Source organism: Pan troglodytes, chromosome 1, assembly GCF_028858775.2.
Source record: "Pan troglodytes isolate AG18354 chromosome 1, NHGRI_mPanTro3-v2.0_pri, whole genome shotgun sequence".
Taxonomy (NCBI): domain Eukaryota; kingdom Metazoa; phylum Chordata; class Mammalia; order Primates; family Hominidae; genus Pan; species Pan troglodytes.
The window spans coordinates 188,203,301-188,223,625 of NC_072398.2; the positions used below are offsets into that span (position 1 = coordinate 188,203,301).

At 49.7% G+C, this 20,325-nt stretch overlaps 1 protein-coding gene across 2 annotated transcripts; it reads left to right on the forward strand.

Moving 5' to 3' along the window:
- The first annotated feature begins 16 nt into the window (after positions 1-16).
- Positions 17-19,669, forward strand: P3H1 (prolyl 3-hydroxylase 1). 2 transcript variants are annotated; one of them, XM_016960471.4, is made up of 15 exons: positions 17-617; positions 4,661-4,813; positions 7,756-7,945; positions 8,163-8,294; positions 9,224-9,363; positions 11,509-11,598; positions 11,929-11,981; positions 12,156-12,277; positions 14,491-14,618; positions 14,786-14,881; positions 15,727-15,877; positions 17,745-17,862; positions 18,264-18,339; positions 18,650-18,790; positions 19,191-19,669. In XM_016960471.4, exons 1-15 carry the CDS (start codon positions 153-155, stop codon positions 19,344-19,346), a joined length of 2,211 nt encoding a protein of 736 aa, XP_016815960.1. In that variant the 5' UTR covers positions 17-152; the 3' UTR covers positions 19,347-19,669. The 2 variants fall into 2 exon arrangements, with proteins under 2 accessions (XP_016815960.1, XP_016815963.1); XM_016960474.4 differs by lacking the exon at positions 11,509-11,598 and having other exon boundaries at positions 57-617.
- Positions 19,670-20,325: the final 656 nt, after the last annotated feature.

The window sequence follows — 20,325 nt, forward strand, 5'->3', positions numbered from 1 at the left end:
CTGACTGAAAGGAAAAGAGGCGGTGCAAGCCTCGTGGGCATGCGCCGCCCAGCTTGGAAGGTGGGGCTTCGCCCGGGGACGGGCTTTCGCCGGGGGTAGGACTCCGGCCTTGGTGGCGGGTGGCTGGCGGTCCCGTTAGGTCTGAGGGAGCGATGGCGGTAGGCGCGTTGAAGCTGCTGACCACACTGCTGGCTGTCGTGGCCGCTGCCTCCCAAGCCGAGGTCGAGTCCGAGGCAGGATGGGGCATGGTGACGCCTGATCTGCTCTTCGCCGAGGGGACCGCAGCCTACGCGCGCGGGGACTGGCCCGGGGTGGTCCTGAGCATGGAACGGGCGCTGCGCTCCCGGGCAGCCCTCCGCGCCCTTCGCCTGCGCTGCCGCACCCAGTGTGCCGCCGACTTCCCGTGGGAGCTGGACCCCGACTGGTCCCCCAGCCCGGCCCAGGCCTCGGGCGCCGCCGCCCTGCGCGACCTGAGCTTCTTCGGGGGCCTTCTGCGTCGCGCCGCCTGCCTGCGCCGCTGCCTCGGGCCACCGGCCGCCCACTCGCTCAGCGAAGAGATGGAGCTGGAGTTCCGCAAGCGGAGCCCCTACAACTACCTGCAGGTCGCCTACTTCAAGGTGCAGACCTGCCTGGAGCCAGGCGGCCGGGGTCCTTCTGGGGAGAGGAGTGTTGCAGGGGACCTGAGGAGCTTGGGGGATCGGGGAAGTGTCCGCAGGGAGGGGAAAGTGGCCTCCTGGCTGGGGAGCTCTCCTCGGAGCCAGGGAGAGCTGCTCCCTGGCAGGAGACCTTCCTCGCCCAGTTCGCATGGGCAGATGCTAACCCCAAAGGTCCAGCCTGGGGTTAGGGCACAGGCCAAGCAAAACTCATGGCCATTTTGTTCCCTGGGAAATCTCCTGGAAGGAATTAAAGCGGCAGTTTGGGTCTCCCATTCTGATGTCATTGTAAGTGTCCGAGTGAGAAGCTAGTAGCGGTCTACAATATCTCCCTTCCGGTTGGTTTTCCAGTGGTGCTTTTCCTGCTGTTTGATTCAGCAGCTCTCTTTCAGGATGTGAGGTTGCCACGTCGCCAGCAGGGGCTGCCTGGCCCTTTCTGTGGGGGGGGGACCCTCTGGCTAGTCTGCCAGATTTACAAAGAAAATGAGTATTTTTCGGAATGCCAGAGTGCCGTGTGTCCAAGTGTACACTTGGGCTTGGAGCGTTCCAGGCTTGTTTGGTGGTGGTGATGGTGACGATGATGATGATGATGATAGCCAGCACATACTTCCAGGCACTATTTTAAGCAGTTTGCATTTATTAACGCATTTGCCCTAATCTTCACAATATCTTGTCAGGTAGATGCTGTTATTAGTCCCACTGTATTGGGGGTGGGGGGAGAAAGAGTTGTGCATTATATCTGTTACATCTGTAGTTTAAAAGACCTTCGATTCGATCTAAAGAGAGACTTAGAGACTCTTGGGGACCTCAGATTTCCACCCCTCCACAGCATTCTGCCTACACAGTTCCCGTCATTTTTCCTAGTTACTCGGAAGAGCGCTGGACTTGAAATCAAAATAATTGCGTTATGTCTTTGGTTATGTCGCTTCATCATAGCACTTTCTAAAACTATTTGACAAACATGTATTGCATACCTACTGCATTCCAGTTCTTGTACAAGTAATTAAATGCTCGACTAACGTCTTTGCTTTGTCTTGCTTTGCTGTTAAGAGTTACTGTAGTAAGGGCTACTGCAAGGGCATATACTTAGGGCTGTGGGAGCACAAAGGAGGGAGACTCTAGCTTTATCTCAGAGAAATTAGACTTCAAAGAAGAGGTAATATTGAAGCCTGTCCTAAGTATTGCCAGGGGGAGAGGAGAGAAGGCTCCTCCAGATAGAGAGAAAAGTAGAACCAAAGCATGATATATTCAGGAAAAAAAATGAACTGTTGTGATTGCAATGTCGAGATGTGTGTGGGGAGTAGTAGGAGAGGCGGCTAGAAAAGTCAGTGAGGCCAGATTTGGAAGAGAATTCTGCGGACTGCAGGGAGCCATCCTCAGATTTGGGTTTTAAAACGCTTATTCTGGAAGCCATGGTGAATGAGCCTTGGAAGAAGGAGAAAGTGGTGGCACATGATTAGGAGGCAGACATTTGTCCACAAGAGAGGAGGTTAAGTACCTCAGTGCTTAGAGAGTAAAGAAGGCTGGGGGTGAAGAGAGGAGTGAGGACATGAGGGAGAACAGAGAAAGGCAGGAGCAGCGCTGAAAGACACAAGAGCTAGAGTAATTCCATGAAAGGGACAGACCTGAGAAAATTTCTAATTTTACAGTTAAAGAAACTGAGGTAGAGATGGGGAGTTATTTACCTTGGGTCACCTAACCAGGGCTGACTCCTTTACTAGTGTGCCTTTACTAGTACCAATGATAAGAAAATAAGTTTTCTTAGCATATTAATCATACCACCTAAAATTTATTGAGCACTTAATCTGTGCCCAGCACCATGTATTACAGGCTGCATATTATCTCGTTGAACTCTCAACAATGCTAGGAGATAGCTAGAGAATGCTATCTCCAGATGATAGATTAGGGAAACTGAGTTTAGAAAGTAAACTTTAAGTATCTTGTCTACTGCCTAGCCAGTCAGTGAGTCATTAAGCCCAGATGTGCTGCTGGCCTGTCTCTTTTCTTTCTTTCTTTCTTTCTTTTCTTTCTTTCTTTCTTTTTTTTTTTTTTTTTGAGATGGAGTCTCGCTGTTGCCAGGCTGGAGTGCAGTGGCGACCTCGGCTTACTGCAACCTCTGACTTCTGGTTTTCTGGTTCAAGTGATTCCCCTACCTCAGCCTCCCGAGTAGCTGGGATTACAGGCACGTGCCATCACACCCGGCTAATTTTTGTATTTTTAGTAGAGATGGGGTTTCACCATATTGGCCAGGATGGTCTGGATCTCCTGACCTTGTGATCCACCTGCCTCGGCCTCCCAAAGTGCTGGGATTACAGGCGTGAGCCACCGCACCCAGCCCTCTTTTCTTTTGAGACGGAGTTTCGCTCTTGTTGCCCAAGCTAGAGTGCAATGGTGCGATCTCGGCTCACTGCAACCTCCGCCTCCTGGGTTCAAGCGATTCTCCTGCCTCAGCCTCCTGAGTAGCTGGGATTACAGGCACATGCCACCATGCCCAGCTATTGTTGGTCTCAAACTCCTGACCTCATGATCCGCTGGTCTCAAACTCCTGACCTCATGATCCGCCTGCCTCAGCCTCCCAAAGTGCTGGGATTACAGGCGTGAACCCCCGTGCCTGGCCACGGCTGGTCTCTTTGATACCAGTGTCCACATAGTTAATTACTAGATCATCAGTGATTTATTTGGTTGGATTCTATATATGAAACCTGTGTTACTTTGACATGCTGGAGTCCATTGCTGTGGGCATTGTGGTCTGTAGCCTATTTCTCCCCCTTGGAATTCTTTTTTTTCTTTTTCTTTTTTTTTTTTTTTTTTGAGACAGAGTCTCGCTCTGTCACCCAGGCTGGAGTACGGTGCTGTGATCTCGGCTCGCTGTAACCTCCGCCTCCCGGGTTCAAGCGATTCTCCTGCTTCAGCCTCCCAAGAAGCTGGGATTACGGGTGTGCGCCACAACGCCCAGCTAATTTTTGTATTTTTAGTAGAGACAGGGTTTCACCATGTTGGCCAGGCTGGTCTCAAACTCCTGACCTCAAGAGATCTGCCCCCTTCGGCCTCCCAAAGTGCTAGGATTACAGGCATGAGCTACCGCCCCTGACCACCCCCTCAGATTTCTTAGAGCTATTTGTTTGAACCTCGTGAGCCCTGAGCTTTGAGTCAGAAAATACTATGTCTGGACTTAGTAAAGGACCTTAGAATTTTTAGCCATCCACCTTCTCCCTAAATGTCTCAAAAATTCTTCATTTTATTTTATGCAGAAAAAAAATTTTTTCTAGGAAAATTCTTAGGCATAGTCTGTTAGCTGCTCTTTTTTCCCTACCCCTAAATCCTTGAAGCCACAGAATTTCTTCAGCTCAGGCATTACATTTGATTCATGAAATATATATATGTATTTTTTTTTTTTTGAGTCAGGGTCCTGCTGTGTCACCCACGCTGGAGTGCTGTGGCACCATCTTGGCTCACTGCAACCTCTGCCTCCCAGGCCCAAGCGTCCTCCCACCTCAGCCTGCAGAGTAGCTGGGACTACAGGCATATAGTACCATGTAATTTTTGTATTTTTCATAAAGACAGGGTTTCACCATGTTGCCCAGACTGGTCTTGAACTCCTGAGCTCAAGTGATCCACCTGCCTCGGCCTCTAAAAATGCTGGGATTACAGACCTGAGCCACCGCACCCGGCATGAAAACATATTATGTGGGCAGTCAGTCTTTCACAGCACTCCCCATACAATATGACCTTTGTTTTAAAATGGAACATTGCTACTTCCTGTAATCTGGGGAACCCCTAAATCTGACTTGGGAAAGAGCTACAAATCTGCCCAGGGCACTATGCTCCTAATCTGTCGTGGGTAGTTCCTGCAATAGGTGTGCTTCCTGGGGCTGGCAGGGGCTGGGCACGCTGAGTGGAGGGCTCAGGGAGGCAGGGATTTCCTGTTTATGTGGACTGCTCGTGTGGACACAAACGTTCAGAGTTTGGATATGAGCATTATCTACCTTCTCATGCTTCATTCTTAGATCAACAAGTTGGAGAAAGCTGTTGCTGCAGCACACACCTTCTTCGTGGGCAATCCTGAGCACATGGAAATGCGGCAGAACCTAGACTATTACCAAACCATGTCTGGAGCGAAGGAGGCCGACTTCAAGGATCTTGAGACTCAACCCCATATGGTGAAAAAAACTTTATCCCCTTCTTTCTCTCTTTCTTTTTAAATTTATTTTAGAGACAGAGTCTTGCTCTGTCACCCAGGCTGGAGTGCAGTGGCTTGATCATAGCTCACTGTAACCTCAAATTCCTGGACTCAAGAGACCCCCTAGTCTCGGCCTCCTGAGTAGTTGGGACTACAGGCATGCATTCTTTTGTTTTTTTTTAAATGACATTACTAAGGTTGTTTTCTAATTACATTACAGAAGTAATAAATGTTCATTGTATAACATTGTAGAAATGTAGGTAAGTATAAAATAAAAAGTAATCATTTGTAATACCGCCACCTTAAGAAAACCAGTTTATATTTTGCCCTATTTTTTAAGTCTTCCGTATATAATTTTTTTCATCTAATTTGGTGTTATATCATGTATGCATTTTTTATCATCTTTTTTATTTTTTTTGAGGCAGGGTCTCACTTTGTTGTCCAGGCTGCAGTGCAATGGTGTGATCATAGCTCACTGCAGCGTTGACCTCCTGGGCTCAAGTGATCCTCCCGCCTCAGCCCCACAAATAGCTGGGACTAGAGGCATGCACCACCACACCCAGCTATTGTTTTTATTTTTTGTAGAGACGGGGTCTCACTGTGTTGCCCAGGCTGATTTCAAACTCCTGGCCTCAAGCGATCCTACTGCCTTGGGCTCCCAAAGTGCTGGGATTACAGGTGTGAGCCACCACGGCCAGCCCCATCATCATTTTTTAACTAACATTATTATCATGAGTCTTTTCTCATGTCTTCAGTTTTATTTGAAAACATAATTGTTTATGGCTGCATGATAGTCCATCTTATGCAGAGACTATATTAATTCACTAGTCACATTTTTTTGGTCATGTGTGTTTTTGATTTTCACTACAATAAATGTTACAGTATCCCTCAATGTTCTCATTCTATTTGTTTAGCAGGAAAAGTTCCAAAGGAGGGACTGTCTGTGATGATATAGCATTTTATAGAGAGTTTACGGTTCCTTACATTTTACTTATAAAATAGGAATGTTAGAAACAATATAAGAATGACTTTTAGGCCAGGCGCAGTGGCTAACACCTGTAATCCCAGCACTTTGGGAGGCCGAGGTGGGTGGATCACTTGAGGTCAGGAGTTTGAGACCAGCCTGGCCAATATGGTGAAACCCCATCTCTACTAAAAATACGAAAATTAGCCAGGCATGGTGGCACGCACCCGTAATCCCAGCTACTTGACATGGAGGCAGGAGAATAGCTTGAACCTGGAAGGTGGAGGTTGCAGTGAGCCAAGATTGTGCCACTGCACTCCAGCCTGGGTGACAGAGCAACAGTCAAAAAAAAAAAAAAAAAAAAGAATGACTTTTAAAAGTAAGTTGTGGCCAGGTGCAGTGGGTCACACCTGTCATCCCAGCACTTTGGAAGGCCAAGGCGGGCGGATCACAAGGTCAGGAGATTGAGACCGTCCTGCCTAACATGGTGAATCCCTGTCTCTACTGAAAATACAAAAATTAGCTGAGCGTGGTGGTGTGTGCCTGTATTCCCAGCTACTCAGGAGCCTGAGGCAGAAGAATCGCTTGAACCCGGGAGGCGGAGGTTGCAGTGAGCCGAGATTGTGCCACTGCACTCCAGCCTGGGTGACAGAGAGAGACTCCATCACACACACACAAAAAAGTAAGTTGTGTTGGCCGGGCATGGTGGCTCATGTCTGTAATCCCAGCACTTTGGGAGGCCGAGGTGAGTGGATCACTTGAGGCCAGAAGTTCAAGACCAGCCTGGCCAACATGGTGAAATCCTGTCTCTACTAAAAATACAAAAATTAACCAGGTGTGGTGGTGTATGTCTGTAATCCCAGCTTCTCAGGAGGCTGAGGCGCTAGAATCACTTGAACCCAGGAGGTGGAGGTTACAGTGAGCTGAGATCATGCCACTGCCCTCCAGCCTGGGCTGTCTGTCTCAAAAAAAAACTGTGTCTCAAAACAAAACAAAACAAAAAGTAAGTTGTGTTTATTTGAAAACTGTTAGCCCTACAAAAAAGTGCAAGAACCTAGGCCAGGCACAGTGGCTCATGCCTGTAATCCCAGCACTTCGGGAGGCCGAGGCGGGCAGATCACCTGAGGTCAGCAGTTCAAGACCAGCCAGACCAACATGACAAAACCCCATCTCTACTAAAAACACAAAATTAGCCAGGCGTGGTGGCGCATACCTGTAATCCCAGCTACTCTGGAGGCTGAGGCAGGAGAATTGCTTGAGCCCTGGAGGTGGATGTTGCAGTGAGCCAAGATCGCACTATTGGACTCTAGCCTGGGCAAAAAGAGTGAAACTCCGACTCAAAAAAAAAAAAAAAAAAAAGTGCAAGAATCTGTCACTAATTGGGGGGGGGGGGGGGAAGAAAAGTACAAGAAAATCATAATGAACTCCTAGATATCTTTCATCTAGATTAAGAGTTAAATGTTTTTTGGCCAGGCACAGTGGCTCACACCTGTAATCCCAGCACTTTAGGAGGCTGAGTTGGGAGGATTGCTTGAGGTTAGGAGTTGGAGACCAGCCTGGCCAACATGGTGAAACCCCGTCTTTACTAAAATACAAAAATTAGCTGGGCACAATGTAATCCCAGCTACTAGGGAGGCTGAGGCAAGAGAATCACTTGAACCCAGGAGGTGGAGGTTGCAGTGAGCTGAGATTGTGCCACTGCAGTCCAGTCTGGGCAACAGAGTGAGACTCTGTCTCAAAAAAAGAAAAAAAGAGCTAAATGTTTTTAAATTTCCAGAGCTAAATATTTTGTAAAGACCATTTACAAAAGGCCTTCATTTTATAGTGGTACCCAGGTCACCCCTTTCCATCCATAACCTGAGGAACAGGAAATTAGGATCCCTGTGAAGGTGGCTGAGGGCAAGGAGAGAGGGTTCCTCCTCTGTGGCCTGCATTTGAGTGCTCCTTCTTCCCAGTAGCAAGAATTTCGACTGGGAGTGCGACTCTACTCAGAGGAACAGCCACAGGAAGCTGTGCCCCACCTAGAGGCGGCGCTGCAAGAATACTTTGTGGCCTATGAGGAGTGCCGTGCCCTCTGCGAAGGGCCCTATGACTACGATGGCTACAACTACCTTGAGTACAACGCTGACCTCTTCCAGGCCATCACAGGTGCGTGCAGTTCAGAGCCAGACCTTCAGCCAGGCCTCCTGGGACTCTAAGGTCACCATCCGATAATATAAATGGGGACTCTTCACCCTCATTCCTCAATTTATTAAATCTGAGAAGCTGATGAAAAATTGCTTCCATTTGAATTTGTTCATCTTAACCAGAATTTGAGTTCTAAAGAGTGACCTCATAGTTATTCCTTCTGTTTGATTCCTTTCAGATCATTACATCCAGGTCCTCAACTGTAAGCAGAACTGTGTCACGGAGCTTGCTTCCCACCCAAGTCGAGAGAAGCCCTTTGAAGACTTCCTCCCATCGCATTATAATTATCTGCAGTTTGCCTACTATAACAGTAAGGCCTACTTTCCTTCCTCTTTCTCTGCTGGCTAACTAAGAAGCTAAAGGCAAGGTGGGCAGGGATTACAGCCACTTACTTCCTCAAGGTGTTTGGCTTATTTCAGTAGCTATGGGAGGCACCATGCCAAGTGATCCCTGGGTAGTTTGTTATAAACAACTGGCCTAGGAAGCCAATACCAGCAACCCAAAAAGCTGGGGGAGGGAGACTTAGGACCTCATCTCTTGTCCCTTCTATAACTTGTAATCTATTTTTGCTTTTGAATTAAAGTTAATAGCAAAATAAGGGTACGCCACAGTTTAAACTAGCTCAGAGGACATTTGCTAGCCCTCTCCCTGGTATAGCACTGATGCTTTTGTGGGGCTGCCAATTAATACCCAGAAAACCAACTCTTTGCAGAGTCCCTACTGTGTGCTAAGCATTACAAACATATTGATGAGTGTACAATATTTACAGTTGAGTTGAGATGACTAACAAATATCAACAAGAACTATTTTGCCAAAGAGACAATCTGCTATTGTAATCTTCCCTGTCTTCTGAAAATCTATAGAAAAAAGAAGGTAGGAAGACAGGGAAATTGATCTAATGATTGAGTGTATTGAGGCAAAATATTAAGGGGTATTGGAATTATTTGTGAATCTTAAAAGATGTGGGCATGCAGAGAATTCTGATTCTTTTCTGTTTCATTGTTAGGCAGCCCTGAGGACATTGACCACCTCACCTTAAAATTAATCACACATTCTATGTGTATTACTTAACTCCTGCCCCTGAAATCAGGCCATCATGTTAAGTAGCAGGCACCAGCTTGTCATGCTGCCATTGCCTCAAGCTTTGTGGAGACTGAACACTAAGTGGTCCCTGGTGCTAGGATTTTATCCTTTCCTTTTGACTCTTTCCTCTCAGCCATTCTTCTTTCCACTTTGCAGTTGGGAATTATACACAGGCTGTTGAATGTGCCAAGACCTATCTTCTCTTCTTCCCCAATGACGAGGTGATGAACCAAAATTTGGCCTATTATGCAGCTATGCTTGGAGAAGAACACACCAGATCCATCGGCCCCCGTGAGGTGAGAGACTTCCTTCTGTTATGACAGCTGCCAGCTGAACTCAGACCTGAGGGCGGAAGAGTGGGGTAGCAGAGGGGAGTCGGCGCTGTGCGTGCAGGGCAGGGGCCGGATGTCAGTGTCGGGGCCAGATGTGAGTTCAGTCACTCGGCTTGTTATTCAGAGGAGAAGGGAGCACAGGGAGGGAGTGTGGGGAGTACACAGGAGCCTCAATTAGCGTTATCTGGGCCCAGAAGTCTATTCTCTGAGTCCCGCAGAACTGCGCGGTGAGCATATTCTTTCCCCTCTTGGCACCCCTAACTTGGACACTCGATATTATTTGGCCAAGAGCTATCATTTTTCACTTAATACTGGGTGTTTTTTTTCTGCTCACCTGTTTTCTGTCTCCATTTTCTTTCCCATCTCTTCTTCTTCCTGCCATTGTTTGTTCTCTGCCATCTTTCAGCATTTTCCCTGTCTCTCTCCAAAACCAGGAGAAATATCTATATAACACAAAGACTGCTGCGCTGAAAGGAGACACCCAGGCTCTTCTTCCGAGCTCTGGAGTCTGAGAGCCTCCAGTAGAAACAGCCTCTTGCTGCCCCTCCTGTGTGGGTTGTCATTGTAGTTGTCCTCTTTAGCCACTAGATGGTGACCATCCGGCTTTAAGATGGCACTTCCAGTCTCTTTTGTCTTGTTTGGTTAATACCTTTTCCCTGCCTTCCTTATGGCCATTAAGGGGAGTCTGAGGGGAGTGAGGGGAAATAAACCCACGTGGCCAATCTAGCATTTTTAACTAGAAGTCCCCTTTTGGAAAGAAGGTAACTAACATTTGTTGAGCCGCTGTCCGGGCGAAGCTCTGTGCGGGGTGGGCTGTATCCATCATCTCATTTAATCATCACAGCCACCCTGCGAGGTTGGCACTCTTCTTCCCACTTTAGGGATGAGGACTGTTAGCATCTGAGAGATGAAGTAACTTGTGCAGTGGCTTGTGGCCAGTCAGTGGTGACCGGACTCTGTTCCCTGCTTGGACCCAGTGCAGGCACAGCTCCAGACACATGGCTGACACTCAGTAAATCAGCATCGAATGAATAAAGATGGAAGTGGGGTTTGCTTCATAGCAGCCTTATAGGGTCATTGGAGAGGGTTAAATGAGATAACATAGCACTTGGTGACAGAAGCCAGTAATGTAAACTCCTGAGGAGAAAACGTCTCTCTTCCTCTTAGGTAAATATAGTAGATGACATAGGATTCATTGACTCCTTTAATTCCTCCTTGAACTGCCTCATGTTTTATTTCAACTGATGTCTCCTTTTTCTCTTCCTTCCTCCTCCTGCTGCTTGGAGATTAGCAGGGCACCTAGGGAAAGATGTGACCCCGGAAAGTACTCAGTTTCCCTGCCCTGGGTAAGCCTTGCCTGGGAGTCCATGTGGGAAGCCCAGAGTGCCAGGCCCTCCCCTCTAGCTGCTTATCCTCAGGGAGGGGTGTGGTCTGGTTAGGGTCTGAGAGGAGGCAGGTGGCAGAGCAGAAAGCACATGGGCTTTAGGACTGTAAAGACCTGGCTTTATCTGTCCAAATGCACATTCTGCTATGAAAAAAAAGAAAAAGATAACAGAAGACCTGGGTTTGACTGTAGGTCGCTGCTCTCCCGTGTCCTGTAGTGTCACCTTAGACAGTGGTACATCTCCTCTGTGCCTCAGATGCTTCCTCTGTAGAATGAGCATACTAGTATCAACCTCAGATGTGGCTATAAAAGATCAAATGAATAACATGTCAGTTGCCTAATGCCTGATTCCTTTTCCTGCTTTGTGGACTCCTGTAGAAGTCAAGAAGGAATTCTCCTTCTTTGAAGAATATTTCCACTTTTGAGAATCATCAGATTATCTGTCCTAGAGACTAATGGGAGTTGGGATGGGGGAGGAGCAGGGCTTTTTCCCTTAAGGAAAGCCTGGTTATTCCAGTACCTCAGAGGTACTGTTGCTTGTGCCAGGCAGAGGACACAGAAATTAGACTTTTGTCTCAAACTGGGGAACAGACAGAGAGCATTGGTAGGGAGAGGAGGCCTCAGGTCACATGGGAGCATCATTGTGGGGTGCCAGGGAGGGGAACTCCCAGAGGTTAAAAGACAGGGCTGAGTTCTGGGGGATTTGTTTGCTTTTTTACCCTCAGAGTGCCAAGGAGTACCGACAGCGAAGCCTACTGGAAAAAGAACTGCTTTTCTTCGCTTATGATGTTTTTGGAATTCCCTTTGTGGATCCGGTGAGCTAGGGTACAGGAGCCGGAAGGGAGCAGGGAAAGAGTGAGCGGGAGAGATGAATGGGGAGGAGGGGAACACTGTGCGATTCTGAGAGAAAACTTGCTGGAGGCTGAGCCTAGCCTGGGATCTGTGCAAGGCAGGGATGAGAGACAGATGAAAGGGGAACACTGGGCAGCTAGAAGGGACTTAGATGTGCAAACCTCCCATTTTGTCTCCTGAAAGGAAGAGGGTGATAAGCTGGATTACTCCTGTGGGCCTTATTTTATGCATTGAGACACCTGGAAGATTAAGTAGATCATCTTACCTTTTTCATTTCTTCCTGACCTACTTAGGATTCATGGACTCCAGAAGAAGTGATTCCCAAGAGATTGCAAGAGAAACAGAAGTGAGGACCTTGAAGAAACTGCATGGTTGGATCAGTCTGATGAAGCACTTGAGGCTTCCTGAGCCCAGGCAGATGTGAACTCCTGGCAAGGGGTGGGCAGGTCCAGTTTGGGAAGTCGGGGTGGAGCCCAGGGCTGGCCCTGGAATGCAGTCCTCAGAGCGGCTGTGCTCATAGGTCAGAACGGGAAACAGCCGTACGCATCTCCCAGGAGATTGGGAACCTTATGAAGGAAATCGAGACCCTTGTGGAAGAGAAGACCAAGGAGTCACTGGATGTGAGCAGACTGACCCGGGAAGGTGAGAGGACAGAAATAGGGGCATGTCTGGCTGTTGTCAGGGAGCCAGGCAGGTCACCCCACATTTGCCAGGCAGCGCTCCACCCCAGCATTGCAGAGCTCACCATGAGCCAGCCACCCTTAGGGTGCAAGTTCAGTGGACATCCTTCCTAACTCACCAGCGGGACTTTCAGCTGGAAAGAGCACTGAGAATCATCCTTTGGCTCAGAAATCAGACTCCAGGATGTAGTGGTGCACACCTGTAATCCCAGCTACTCGGCAGGCTGAGGCAGGAGGATCGCTTGAGCCCAGGAGTTTGAATCCAGCCTGGGCAATATAGCAAGACCTCATCTTTAAAAAAAAAGAAAAGAAAGAAATGAGACTTCTGTGTCACAGAAACATGAGTGACTAGTGTTGTCCACTTCCATAGGTATTAACTCATCCTGTCTCCCCACTCCCAAACTGTTTTCTCCCGGTTTTCACCATTCGTCCCTTTACTGAGACTCAACGCCTTCAGGCCTCCTTTGGCTCCTCTTCCTCCTGTGCCCGTTTTCTGCAAGCTGCTGGGAAGGCCTACTGATTGTGGCTCTGCTCTGCAGTGCTTCTCAGCTCTCTCCCCAGCCTTTTCCGTTTTTCATTGCCTCAGGCTTCCTTCAGGCCCTGGCACCTCCTATCTGCACCCACCCTTTCCCCGTCTGGCCTGTCCTTGCCCCTGCCCACACAAGGTAGCTAGGCCAGTCTTCCAGACACTGGCCTCTGACCCATCCTCCGTGCCTGCCCCTTAACCGAATGTTCTACTCTTGTCCTGTTTACACCGTCTCTTCACACAGGACTGCACTTTGTTCCGTGGGCCTGCCCACTGCCCACCAGTCTGTGTTTATGCCTGGCTCTCCTAGTACGCTTCCCACCATCCCTGCCCATGAGGGCATCTGAGATACACCCTGCAAAGCGTTTCTTTTTTTTTTTTTTGGAGACGGAGTCTTGCTCTGTTGCCCAGGCTGGAGTGCAGTGGTGCAATCTTGGCTCACTGCAACCTCTACATCCCGGGATCATCAAGGAATTATCCTGCCTCAGCCTCCCAAGTAGCTGGGATTACAGGCATGTGGCACCATGCCTGGCTAATTTTTTTGTATTTTTAGTAGAGATAGGGTTTCACCATGTTGGCCAGGCTGGTCTCAAACTCCTGACCTTGTGATCCGCCCGCCCTGGCCTCCCAAAGTGCTGGGATTACAGGCATAAGCCACTGTGCCCTGCCTGCCGTAAAGCCTTTCTTAACCTCCCAGATGATTGGAGTCCCCTCCTTTCTTTTGAACTTCTTAGGGCATTTATGGTCTGTCTTATGCTAGTTATTTGCATAATTGTTAGAGAACAGGTACTGTCTTCTAGGATTCATCTCTCACCCTGTCTGGCACAGTTCCTGGTACACACTGAGGCCTCAGTTATCAAGTGGAGTTGAACTGAGTCTCTAGTATTAGTATGTCCCTAGCACAGAGAAACACCATGAGAACTGTAAGAGAGAAATGTTGACCTTTGCCCTATAGTTGCTTAAATTAACAGTGGTTAATTAAACAATATTAGCATATGAAAAGAATTTGTCCAGCATTCCTTTGTTTTCAGACCACTTTCACTTTGTTATTTCTCTTGATTCTTATAACTGAGAGGTGAGTCATGCAGATTGCAAGATCCTTATTTTAAATGAATAATGATGATGATATCATGGTAGCCAAACTTTTGAGGACTTACCATGTGCCAAATATTGTACTAAGCTTTTAACTTGCCTTCCTTGTTCTTAACATTATACTGGCATCAAACATATAAGGTAGATGCTGTTTGACAGATGAGAACATTTTAATTAATTAAAATTAACCTCAGGGAGGTTAAGTAACTTGCCAAGGTCACACAGCTAATCAATGGAGGATCTAGGAGTCAAAGTCAGTTCTTCCTCGTTCCCGAGCTCATGTTTTAGGATTGTGTTTCTGATGTTTCCTCAAGAGTGTGTCATGGCCCAAAAGCCAGCAGCTATTTGGTCATGGAGCTGGGACTGGGAATCTCATCTTTCAGCTCTATGTTCTGTCCTCTGGACTATTCTACCTTTGAAAATGACCTAGCGGGAGATTTTGCTGGTGAAAAGGAAACAGCTGGAATTTCTATTTGTGACGAGGAGGCAATATCCAATGGAGAGTCTTTGGTCTAGCTGCTGCTAGATTTAGCTAGAGTTTTGTCATTGCTTTGCAGGTGGCCCCCTGCTATATGAAGGCATCAGTCTCACCATGAACTCCAAACTCCTGAATGGTTCCCAGCGGGTGGTGATGGACGGCGTAATCTCTGACCACGAGTGTCAGGAGCTGCAGAGACTGACCAATGTAAGGGAAGCCCAGTGACTGCACCTTCCCCCGAGGGTCCAGCATCCCCCCACCAAGTGCCCCTTGGGTGGTAGCCTTCGCCTTCCTCTTCCTGGCCACAGTTGACCACCTCTTCTCAAGCCCTCAGCTGCCCTGGCTAACATCACCTTGTGTTTTGGGCCTTGTAGGTGGCAGCAACCTCAGGAGATGGCTACCGGGGTCAGACCTCCCCACATACTCCCAATGAAAAGTTCTATGGTGTCACTGTCTTCAAAGCCCTCAAGGTAAGATCAACACTGGGCATTCTAGAGTGTGGAGAAAGGGTTGGGGAAGGGGGAAGCTCAGGCTTTGAGGAAGAGTTGGGGCTGGTGGCAGGAAAGGTGAAGAGGGTCCACCTGCCAACATTCCTGTTGCCAGGAAGCGAGGATGAGTTATGTTGCGTGAGGTTCACTTTTGAATCCTGTTAGACCGAGTGTAATCAAAACAAAGTGAGCAGGATAAGACTGTTCGCCAAAGCTATGAGAATGCTTTCTTTAGAAAGGCTGATTCCAGAGGGCTGTGCTTCTGTGCAGTGTGCTCATAAAGAGAGATAAGAAGGACAGGAGGAAGAGGAATATAGTAGGGGTATTGGGCGTGGGCAGCAGAGGCTGCAGCTTCAGTGGGGGTGTGGGGATGTGGGATGGGCCTGGTATTCATTGTCTCTGGCGGCCTAAAGAGGGGCGTTGTGTTAATCCGTTTTCACACTGCTGATAAAGACGTACCCGAGACTGGGCAATTTACAAAAGAAAGAGGTTTACTTGGACTTACAGTTCCATGTGGCTGGGGAAGCCTCACAATCATGGTGGAAGGCAAAGAGGAGCAAGTCACATCTTACATGGATGGCAGCAGGCAAAGAGAGAACTTCTGCAGGCAAACTCCCATTTTTTTAAAGCCACCAGATCTCGTGAGACTTATTCAGTATTATGAGAACAGCACGGGAAAGATCCACCCCCATTATTCAGTCATCTCCCACCAGGTCCCTTCCACAACACATGGGAATTATGGGAACTACAAGATAAGATTTGGGTAGGGACACAGAGCCAAACCATATCAGTCGTTGAGGGCAGCTGACCATCTGTCTCCTTGGCAGCTGGGGCAAGAAGGCAAAGTTCCTCTGCAGAGTGCCCACCTGTACTACAACGTGACGGAGAAGGTGCGGCGCATCATGGAGTCCTACTTCCGCCTGGATACGCCCCTCTACTTTTCCTACTCTCATCTGGTGTGCCGCACTGCCATCGAAGGTGGGCCTCATTACCCCTGCAGCACCCGCCCCCGCATGCTGCACCTCAGCTCTGTGCTGGATGCTGAAGACACAGAGAGAATAGGATGCGGTCCCTTTTCTTCAGTTGGGGAACCAATGTAAACACATGGGTGGCATCCCAGTGTGATGCATGCCACAGTAGCATGGAGGAAGTTATAGTCAACCTACCTGGGGATCAAGAAGGCTTCCCAGAGGGAAACGGGGTGCAGCCAGAAAGGGGGCCACCCGTCACTTGTCACACAACGCACTTTCATGGGGAAGCTGGCGCTAAGCCATTCGTAGAGGACCTGCCTCCGGGTCAGGGTTTCATACATAGCTGAGCAGCTCCCTCGCTGCCATCTGTTGAAAGACAGCCCTCAACAGAAGGGCTTGTTAAAACCAAAAATAATAATAACAACAACAACAACAAAAAGAAGGCTTCCCAGAGGAAGCAATGGCAGTTTTGCAGGATGAATACGATTACGGAGTACTCCGGGTGGTGGGATGGTGTTTGCACAGGAGTGGAGGCATTGTGCAGGCCAGTAGTCAGGGGAACTAAGAAAGGTGCCAAATCCTGGAGAGCTACATTCAAGGGAATTTTTATCCTTTAGCTCAACCATAGCTATGTGGCAGATTCTCTTTTACTAATTGTTAAATACCAAATTTGTGAGAGAGCTTCGTGATTTACAAGTGAGAGTGGCCTGGAGGTTATTCCTCATTCCCTCGCCCACCCATATTCCCTTTTGCATGTCCAAGAAGGGGAGAGGTTCAGCCAGTGCTGCAAGGATCCCATGTGGCCCAGAGCTGGCTCTGTCATACTGGAGCCTCCAGCAGGCCCCTGGCAGTGACGGCCATTGGTAGGTGGCACAGATCAGAGGGCTTTCCTCTGCCTCAGAATGTTTGGAATTCTGTCACAATCTGGGCACACCCAAAGGGACCAGTCAGACACACAACTGGGTGTGTCACAAGCCCCCGGTGGGAGAGCACAGGCACAGGTGCCAGGAGGCCAGGGAGGCCTCATCAAGCAGTGAAGGACGTGGTGAGGCCTTGACTTTTAAAGGATTCATTTTGCTGCTGTGTGTGCGGAGAGATTTCAAACCAAAAAGGGAAGCTGGTCAGCAATGACCTCTGTGGACAAGGGCAAAGCCCTAAACTCAGGAAGTGGCAGTGGGAGGAGGGAGAAGTGAGGCCCCGGGAAGGTGCAGGAGGTGGATGGACAGGACCTGGTGACTGGCTGGACAAGTGGGAATGGAGAAGGAGGCACCCACCACGACGTGACGGTGCCTACACAGAGCATGCCAAGGTTTGCGTTGGGGAAAGACGTGGTCTGCCTGGCATTTGACAGTGAGCCCGGTCTGTTCCCTTTCGTGACCTTCTCCCTGCATGGTTTCTCCACCCACCCCACCCCAGAGCCCCACTGAAGTTCATGCTTTCCCTTTGCTAGCCAGCTCTTCTCTGCCCCACTTCCTGCCACTCAGCCCCATCTCCTGCAGTCCTGATGGAGGACTGACCCACTCTGCCCTGCGTCCGTCCCACCTCCTGATCCTTCATTCTCACTTCCCTGGGCCTTTGTATTTTGTAAAGTCCAGCTACAAACCAGGGTTGTGCCATTCTGCCCAGGATCTGCCCTTGGTTGGAGCCCTTCATTCCTGCTTGCCACACCCTGCTCACTTCTGCCAAGAACTGTCCTAGGAAGCCTGCAGACTTGTCCTGACCCCTAGGCTTGTGGCTTAGCCAAAGACACCCCCCTAGTTCATTGGGCATTCCGTAGACTCAAACACATTTTGGGAAGCACCTCCCCTGCCAAGAAGAGAGCTATGCCGTCTCCCGAGGTGCTCCCTTGCTAACATGTGTGACATTGGCCCCAGAGGTCCAGGCAGAGAGGAAGGATGATAGTCATCCAGTCCACGTGGACAACTGCATCCTGAATGCCGAGACCCTCGTGTGTGTCAAAGAGCCCCCAGCCTACACGTTCCGGGACTACAGGTGAGTGCGAGGCAGGTGCAGGGTGAGGAGGTCTGTGCCCTCCTCAGAGGCCCCACAGTGCCCTGCACTCTACTACCCCACCCTAGCACACACACACTGGTTGGGGCTAGCTGTTCCCAGAGTCCAATCCTTTATCCCCAAACCTGCTGGATAAGAAGATAGGCAAAGAGGGAATCATATCGTGGTGTGACAAGAACGGTAGTGTGAGTGGGCACAGGGGACTCTAAGGCGAGGGTGGAGAGTGGAAAGGTGGAGTTTGTGCGGCATCAGTATAGGTTCTTAAAGGTTTCCCTCCCACACAAAGCCACCCTCCCGCTGCTGGTTGAGAGCACCTGGAGGTGAAGGCTCAGGGGAAAGGGAGGCAGGGAAGGGCCATGATGAGATGTCTCTGCCTTTCCCAGCGCCATCCTTTACCTAAATGGGGACTTCGATGGCGGAAACTTTTATTTCACTGAACTGGATGCCAAGACCGTGACGGTGAGTGCTCCCTTGTCCTTGTCCCTGGGAGATAAAAAGTCTGTTTGCTACAGCTGATGTTCCCAAAGTGCGGTGGACAAAAATAACCAACTGGGCTTCCCAGTGGGCGGTACCCTTCCCCCATCTAGAGGGGCTTTGAGACGTGTCCATCACTCCTCTAACCAGTCACCCTTTCTCTTTAGTTCTGGCCTTAGGGAAGCCAACCTGAAGAGCTGCCCTCGGTCGTGAGCCCTAATGAGCCCATGTCTCTTCTGAGAGTGGATTACAGTCTTTGTCCTGTGCAACCCCCCTCCCTTTCTGTCCCCCTTAGGCAGAGGTGCAGCCTCAGTGTGGAAGAGCCGTGGGATTCTCTTCAGGCACTGAAAACCCGCATGGAGTGAAGGCTGTCACCAGGGGGCAGCGCTGTGCCATCGCCCTGTGGTTCACCCTGGACCCTCGACACAGCGAGCGGGTGAGAGCAGCTGGTGCTGTGGTGACCCGTTCCCAGAGCGCCCTTGGTTTGCCTTTCTCTTCCCCAAATCCCATTGCCAGTGGCTGAGACACGAAAGGAGCACTTGGGACACCAGCTCCAACGCCCTGTCATTATGGTCACATTGCCTTGTCCTCCCTGGGCCTGCTGTGAACGGGATCCAGGTGGGGAAAGAGGTCAAGACAGGGAGCAATGCTGAGTTCTTGGTTCCCTCCTTGGGCCCCACTTCAGCTGTCCTTTTCCAGAGAGTAGGACCTGCTGGGAAGGAGATGAGCCTGGGGCCATTAAGGAACCTTCCTTGTCCCCTGGGAAGTAGCAGCTGAGAGATAGCGAGTGTCTGGAGCGGAGGCCTCTCTGAATGGGCAGGGGTTTGTCCTTGCAGGACAGGGTGCAGGCAGATGACCTGGTGAAGATGCTCTTCAGCCCAGAAGAGATGGACCTCTCCCAGGAGCAGCCCCTGGATGCCCAGCAGGGCCCCCCCGAACCTGCACAAGAGTCTCTCTCAGGCAGTGAATCGAAGCCCAAGGATGAGCTATGACAGCGTCCAGGTCAGATGGATGGGTGACTAGACCCATGGAGAGGAACTCTTCTGCACTCTGAGCTGGCCAGCCCCTCAGGGCTGCAGAGCAGTGAGCCTATGTCTGCCACTCAGCCGAGGGGACCCTGCTCACAGCCTTCTACATGGTGCTACTGCTCTTGGAGTGGACATGACCAGACACCGCACCCCCTGGATCTGGCTGAGGGCTCAGGACACAGGCCCAGCCACCCCCAGGGGCCTCCACAGGCCGCTGCATGACAGCAATACAGTGCTTAAGTGTCTGTGTAGACAACCAAAGAATAAATGATTCATGGTTTTTTTTACTTGGTTTGTTCAGACATTGGAAATTTGCCCATTCTGTCCCAGAGGTCTCACTTGATAAAAATTGCTCTAGGCAGGACCCAGTGGCAGGTGTGGGACGAGAAGGCCTGGCTTGGCACCTGGCTCAACCACTCGCTGTGCAGCCACAGGCCAGACACTTAACCTTCAGCACCTCGGGATTGTCATCTGTATAATGGGGATCATAGTCCTCCCTCTGCTCACCTTCTGGGGCAGCTGTATGGCCCAGATGCAATATCGGATGTGACAACACTTTTGTAAACGGTAAAGCTCTGGGTGAATGGTTGGGATTATTGTTAATCCTCTTCTGGCAGGGAGCGGCGGTCAGCAGTGCTCTGGCACGTCACCCCTATGTCAGCCACATGCTTCCTGCTCTGCCATCTGGCCTCAGTGTCCTGTATCTCAGCCTCCCTGTGCAGGAAGACACACTCTAGGAAACACTGGAAATGGAGATTCAGCTCCTCTGGCTACATCCCTGGTACTAGGTCCAGAGCTTTTACTGTGCTTCAGATGCCACAGGGCGTTGAGTGTAGGAACCTGCACATGAGTGTTCACTTCTTCCATCAATCAATATGTATTTACTGAGCACCAGCTAAGTGCCTGGTGCTGGGAACGTGGCAGTGAACAAAACAAGTCCCCA